The following is a 7,512-nucleotide window of genomic DNA, read 5'->3' as shown; positions in this document are numbered from 1 at the left end:
TTGTTGGGCATGAAAAGCTGGTTGGTCTAGGCTTCAGATTCTCTCTTTTGATCTTATATTGGAGTGGCCTAATTGCTTTTGTCTTCAGAACTTCCCACAGAGGCCCAAGTGAGATGAGGCTAAGATGCTCTCAGGCTTTCTCCTAAGGTCTGGGTCCCTCTGGAAAAGATGCAGTCCTCAGGAATTTGGGGGCTGGGCTGAGCTGGCCTGGGAGTAGGGCCCAGGAAAGATGCTGTTCTCAGGAAGCTGGTGGCTGTGCCACCCAGGGATCCAAAGGGAAGTAGAGATGGGAAGAGGCCCCAGGTGCTCCTGGGGACTACTGGGAGGAATTAGGTTGGTCTGGATGCAAAGGATCATGAAGCAGTGATGACTCTAGGCCAAGAGGTTAGCCCCAATGTCTGGGGTGCCAAGACAAGAATAGGCCAGTATCCAGGCAAGGGGGAAAGATGCGGCGGGGGAGCTGGGAGGGTGAAAGAGTCTGGGGAGTCAAGTTGTGATGAGCCTGTTGGACTTACCCAGGGAAGGTGCTAGCACTAGGACACTGGAGGCTGTAAAGCCCAGGAAGCAAAGGGAGGTGAGGGTGGGACTAGGCCTAGGGGACTCCAGGGGACCAGGAAAGGTGCTGGCACTAGGACCCCCAGAGACTGTGCAGCCCAGGGAAGTAAAGGGAGGTGAGCTTATTAAGCTTTTTAAATTTCATACACTTCCCACTCACATTCCGAACCCCTCCCCCCATCCAAGCCTCTGCCACTGAACCCTATGCATTCTGCCATACATGCCGAGTCCTATTCATTCAGGTGTTTATACTCGTTTCCTTCAGTGTAAGTGTGTCCACTGGAGTCTAATCAGCCTATCCAGTGGTGGTAAGTTACATGTTCCCTCCAGCAGCAATCAAGCTCAAATAGTTCTCAATCTAGTGCTGGCCTGCTACTATTTTTCACCTCCCCTTTGGGCCCTTGTTTCATTGAGCTGACATGGGTCCCACACTCGAAGCCATCACTGCCACAGGGTCACATGAGCAAGCCTTCAGTGGCCTGGAAGCCTCCATCTTCCTGTAATCATGAACCAGCTCTGGCTCTTATAATCGTTCCTCCTCCTCTTCCAAAATGGTCCCTGAGCTGTGTGTGGGTGAGGTTCTATATACGAGTCCCATCCTGCACTCTACAGTCTCTTATTCTCTAAAAATTGGCCAGCCTCGGGGATGGAGAGATGGCTCAGTAGTTAACACTTGTTCTTTCAGAGGACCTGAAAGAACACAACTCACACTCATCTGTAACTCTAACTCTAGGGGATCTGATGCCCTCTTCCAGCCTCCACGAGCACTTAGACACATACATACACACATAATAAAAATAAATCTTCTGTTAAAAAGCCAGTCTCTTTCCCCACCAAGTTTAATATAAATTATGATACAAAGTTTTAATTTTCAAAATACACCTTCCATGAACATTACAGATTTTTTCTTTTTTTTTTTTTTTTGAGGCAGGGGCTCCCTGTAACCACAGCTGGACTGGATTCACTATGGAGACCAGGCTGGCCTTGAACTCACAGAGGTCCACCTGCCTCTGCCTCTTAGTTCTGGGATTAAAGGCATGCACCACCATGGCTGGTTTATAGCTTAATCTTAAATCTGCAAGAAGGTAATTAAAATAACTGACATAAAAACACAGTATTTTGTGTTTTATTTTGTGTTTGTTTGTCTTTTTGAGACAGGGTCTCCCTGTAGCCCCAGCTGACCTGAACTCCCTTCATAAACCAGATTGGCCTTGATCTCATAGAGATCTGCCTGCCTCTGCATCCTGAGTGTTGAATCAAAGGCACGTACCACCATGCCCAGCTGTTTTTGTGTTTTGATAAGACGTCTGAAACATCTTTATACTATTTCAATATTAAATAGTATCTACAGTGCTGATAATCCCTTATCTTATCCATGCTACAGAAGCACTCTACCATTGAGCTACATCTCCTCCCACCACCACCACCACCACCACTTTTTTTTTTTTCTTATTTTGAGATTGTTTCATTAAACTGCCCAGGCCTGTACCGCCAAGCTTGGCTCAATATTTAAATCACTTTATCTCAATCCCAGGCCACTGCAACACTTTGCTCACAAGTATCTGTTAAGATGTTTTCCAGATTAGCTAGTCTGAAATTCCATTGTCTTATTATTTTCATTAAGAATCTCTAGGGGCTGGAAAGAGCACCCAGGTTTGATTCCCAACACCCACATGGTGGCTAACAACTGTCCATAACTCCAATTCCATGGGAATCCAATGCCTTCTTCTGACTCCACGGGCATTGCATGACATGGGTGCACTTACACACATGCAGGCAATACACTCATAAACATAAAAAAATAATAATAATTTTTTTTTAAAAAGAATCTCTAATAGCCTGGTCTACATTGTGAATTCCAGGTCAGCTGCCTGTCCCCCCATAAAAGAAAAAAAAATCTCTACTAGGGAAGGAAGCTCAGACTCCTAGCACAGCATTCCCTACTCCTTGTAACAGTTTCTAGTTTGCATACCTTCCTTGTTCTTACCGTATGGTACCATGCCACCAGTTTCCTTCTGAGTTGTACACCACGCTGGTATTGTATTGATAGTAGCCATTAGGAGGACATCTGTAGGAATTACATGGCTTTTTGTCCCCCATGTTTGCCAAGACATAGATAGAGCTGTTCTTGGCCAGCCAGCTGAGTCTTCCTTGTACTGGTGTGTGACCAAATCTAAATCAGATTTTAATGAAGACATTTAAATTTCTTGTGTTCACTTCGGTAACACATATACTAAATTTAGGACATTTAAATTTCTAAAATGGTTTAACACACAAAACTAGTCTTATCAACAATCAGACATAGAAATAGTGGGAGGAGGGGGAACATGGGATCCTATCTCTTACCACTGAACTATTGACTATTGGTAGATTCTAAGATGGGTGAACACTGTCTTTAGTTGTGTATCTACTACTGAGCTGTCCGAGCTACAATGGATAACTCCATAACCTAGGTCACAGAGGCAGCCCTGGTTGAACACTGTGTCACAAAACAAAAGGAATAGACTCGAACTCAAGAGAGACTTGTGGGGAGCTGAACAGGGATGATAGGGAAATGGCAGTGGGTGGGAGGTGAGAATGGTCAGTCTGTTTTGTGTACATGTGTGAAATTGCTAGGTTCAAACTTATTTTTTTAAGTGTTTAAGTGACTTCCTACAGAAGCAGCAGTAAAGGCCTATATGCACCTGAAGTCAATAGGAAAACTACTCATAGAAAAAAATCACGTTTGAAAAGCTGCAATCGGGTGAGGTGGCGCACGCCTTTAATCCCAGCACTTGGGATGCAGAGGCAGGTGGATCTCTGTGAGTTCCAGGCCACCCAGGGCTACATAGTGAAACCTTGTCTCCAAAAAATAATAAATAAGTAAATTAATTAATTAATTAATAGCTGCATATTATACCTAGATGTGCTGAATATTTTCCAGAGCATGCTTGTTTCTGCAGCAATCCTTTATCCATCCTTCTGCATCCTCAGTAATCACTTATCTATTGTATGATCCCATCAACAAGAAATATTCCCTAGAACCTTCCATCTTTAAAAAACAATAAATGACAAAGCACTCATTACTCCCTTCCTACAGTCTCTTCCAGATCCTTCAGTTCTCAGATCCCTCTGATCACAAAGTTACTTGACAGATCTTTCCAACTTACCAAGGACAGTTCCTCCTATCCCCTCTTCTGAAGCTAAATCATCTTCATCTCTCCCATTCTGGCTCTTACTAATGCCAACAATGACTCTGCCCTCATTGCTCTGATCTCATCTTACTTATCAGCAGAGTTAATCTCATCCTCCCTGGAAACTCACAACTCCCTGGCTTCACCTGTATCAGCCTTCTCATTCTCTTCCTCACTGTTTGCTTTTCTATTCCTTTGCTGGCTTTTCTCCATGAGTCTGAAAACTAGAAACACCTACCACCCAAGCTTCCCTAATTCATCATGGTGTTACAACCTCCCCTATACTGACCTATGGTTTTCTATCTCCTGACCTATCCCTTTATACTAGACTTGTTTGTAACTGACATGAGGATATCTTCACCCAGACGTCTAAAGAACAGCACACACTTAGGATGCAGAAAAACTGAACCTCTGACTTTTATCCCAATACCTACTAGTCCTTCAGTGCTTCCTACCTCCCCAAAACACAGTTGTAGTCCTCCAGTTAATTAACTGTAACTGTGGCACAACGGTGATGGTGCAAGCCCATTTTTTTTGTTGTTATAGATTTTTCTTCTCTCCTAAGACTGTAAAAGAGGAGTTTACTAGCCATATGGAATTAAAAATCTTCTCCCGGTCTTCTCTAGTTCTTTGACTCACAGTTTTACAACAAATGTTTTGAAAAGGAATCTAGAACTCAGCAACTACCTACTCTTGCACAAGAGAGTTTCCTACAGATCCAATCTGAAAAGAAAAAAGAAAGAGAGAAGGGGAGAAAGCTCCACTGTCATGGACCTGATAGTCTTCTCTGGGCATTCTGTCCCCCTCTAGAGCTAAGAAGAGTCACTTCGCAATGACAGAAACTACAGAATTGCCTAAAGAGTGTGCCCCAAGATAATTGCAGACGAATGTTTAATAAACTTAGTTTGAGGGAAAAGAATGTCCCCCGCCATCACCACCTCCCCCACCACATGAGAGAGAGAGAGAGAGAGAGAGAGAGAGAGAGAGAGAGAGAGAGTCTATGGTCTGCACTAAGCCCCTCATACTACAGAGTAACATTCATATACTCTATATGCACTTTACTTTAAGTATTTTATATTAGAAGGTTTCTAAATAACTTTTTCTGAGAGAAATTAGAAATTAACCCCCATGGGCCTGGGATAATGTAGTTTTAAAGCACAAGATCTTGACTCACTAGAAAGTCCAGGGTAAGTGCCTTCTTCCTAGAGGCGGGCTCCAGACTCTAGAAAATAGAATTTGCTGTCCAGTTCAGAAATTAAATTACTACTTTTGTCCATGAAATTATTTTCCCCTAGTTTTCCTTGTAATAAGTACTCTGTTTACCTGTTTTCCCTAAATTTCACAAAGATATTCAACTATATATTGTTAAATGATAGTCAGTTATGATTTTTTACACTATAACAAGTGCCCAAGATAAATATAACCATAACACACAGCACGTGTATAATGATCCAGAATCTATTATTTTGCTTTGGTAGTTGATATACCTGTGGGGGGTCTTGACATGGAATCCAATCCACCTGAGGGTCTGGGATATCCTCCATGTAAGGGAAAATGCTCTCTCTGGTAAATTGCCATCCATAAAGTGCATCTTCTAGAGTCACAATGATTCAAGCACCCTGTTCAGAAGCAGTCAAATCAAAATTGCTTTTCCTTGTACAATATAGATAACACCCCAGTCTCCTACCAGGTCCCATATCCCTCCCATCAATTATGATTAGCAGAAATGAAAGGATACCTGCTGAGATGCTTACTTAATTGCTATCTCCAGAATATCCATATTCTTGTTCATGAGGAGCAACACATCATCCGGAGAAAAAGGTATTTCTGTTCTGTTTGGCAGGAGGACCACATGCTCATATACAGCAGCTATAAAAGTATCCAGAGCATCAACAGGCAAGGTAATTACAGTCAGAACCAGCACAGAGGCTGGAAAAGAAATGAGCATGACCAAGGTTTACTGACTTCTGGAAGTAAAGCAATGTTCAGGGTGTATATATAGAGAGAACACTGATGTCATAAATGGCTGCTGACTACTGCGTAATCATATGAATATATCCTGACTAGCCACTTCTGAGGGAAAAAAGAAGTGTTGCCGTTCAACGAATGATGAATACAATTATAAATGATTACAAAAATTAAGCATCAGGAGCTATTGATGACATTTTTTTGATTTATTTATCTTTATTTTATGTGTATGAGTGTTATGCCTGCATGTGTGTAAGTGCACCCATGTCATGCAGTGCCCACAGAAGACAAAAGAGAAAGTCAGATCCCCTGGAACTGGAGTTACGGATGATTGTTAGTCACCATATGGGTGCTGAGATTTGAACCCAGATCTTCTGCAAGAGCAGTCGGTGCTCTTAACTGCTGAGTCATCTCTCCAGTCCCTATTGATGAGACTTAATATCAAATTAAAAAGTCCAAAGCTGGGACTGGAGAGAGCACTCAGTGGTTAAGAGCACATGCTAATCCTGCAGAGAATCTGGGTTCATTTCCCAGCACCCAGGTTGGGTGGCTCACAGCTGCATAAAACTCCAGCTTCAAGGGATCTTGTACGCTCTTCTGACCTGCATGGGTACATACATATACAGACACACAGATTCACAGACACATAAAAAAAAATAAATAAATAGAAATTAAAATATTTTAGAAGTTCAAAGCTAGACTCATTCCAGTCACTAAGGCAGAAGGATTGCTGGCAGTTTGAGGCCAGACTGGGCTACATGGCAAGTTCCAGGCCAGTCTGCACTACAGTTTGAGACCTTATTTCACAGAACCAAAAGGAAAAAGGAAAAAAATTCAGATATAATACAACTCTATCTTTTTTTTAATACAAAATAACCAGGCATGGCACACACCTGTAATTTCAGCACCTGTGTAGTAGAAGAAGGAGAATTAGGAGTTCAATATCATTTTAAATTACAGAGAGAGTTTGGGGCCAGCCTGGGCTACCTGAGACCCTATCTTGAAGAAAACATAATAACTAAATTCTTGTGTGAAAAATAAATCATATCACAACAAACATTAAACATCTCATTACATTTAAAATCTGTAACTTTGTTTTGTTTTAATGAGTGTCTTAACACTGCACTTATCTTTAGGAGAGAAACATTGTGGGATATTTATACACACACACACACACACACACACACACACAGAGTATAATGATATTGAGAAAAAATTTACCCAAGTTGGCATTCTGGCTTTAGAGACTAAAAACACGTGTTCCATTAATCAGATATTTTTTCTAGTTTTTCCCTGATACATGTAATTTAGGGGTCATAAAAAGGGAAAGGAGCCCCTCACACTGGAGACTGATTGAAGTCTTTCAGCAGCAGTGCTGAGAATTCTGACACAGCTGATGTAACTCACTTGTGAAGATGGTCTGCACAGAGATGATGTTCTTTTTCTGTAGAGATAATTTTAAATAAGGTTAAAATAACAATGAACCATGTTTAAAGCCAAAGTACACATGCCCTCTAAGTTTAACCTTAGTCCTTTCCCAGATGTAAACCTGTAACTTTCTGAGACTCTCACAAACAAGATTCTAAACCCAAACTTGGCATCTTCACTGCCTTGTGACCTAGTACAGTCACTCATGATTTCACCTGTCCTTTTGAGTATGTTTTCCCCTTAGCGTGTAATCTCATCCAGATCCCAGAAACCACTTTATGATTTCATTTACTAAAAAGATAATTTTTCCCAGCACTTGGGAGGCAGAGGCAGGTGGATCTCTGTGAGTTCAAGGCCAGCCTGGTCTACATAGCAAGTTCCAGGCCAG

At 41.9% G+C, this 7,512-nt stretch overlaps 1 protein-coding gene across 1 annotated transcript in view; it reads right to left on the bottom strand.

The window, feature by feature from the left end:
• The window catches only part of LOC103724951 (vascular non-inflammatory molecule 2), a 24,013-nt gene extending 18,478 nt beyond the window's left edge, over positions 1-5,535 (bottom strand). Inside the window, 4 exon segments of the mRNA XM_008822136.2 lie at positions 2,543-2,565; positions 2,568-2,734; positions 5,223-5,347; positions 5,467-5,535. Of these exon segments, the coding sequence (XP_008820358.1) occupies positions 2,543-2,565; positions 2,568-2,734; positions 5,223-5,347; positions 5,467-5,520 (369 nt within the window). The 5' untranslated portion in view covers positions 5,521-5,535.
• Between the last annotated feature and the right edge of the window lie 1,977 nt (positions 5,536-7,512).

Source organism: Nannospalax galili, unplaced genomic scaffold, assembly GCF_000622305.1.
Source record: "Nannospalax galili isolate Female #2095 unplaced genomic scaffold, S.galili_v1.0 scaffold186, whole genome shotgun sequence".
NCBI classification, from domain to species: domain Eukaryota; kingdom Metazoa; phylum Chordata; class Mammalia; order Rodentia; family Spalacidae; genus Nannospalax; species Nannospalax galili.
The sequence above is the reverse complement of the archived record's forward strand: the minus strand, read 5'-3'. Positions and strand labels throughout refer to the sequence as shown.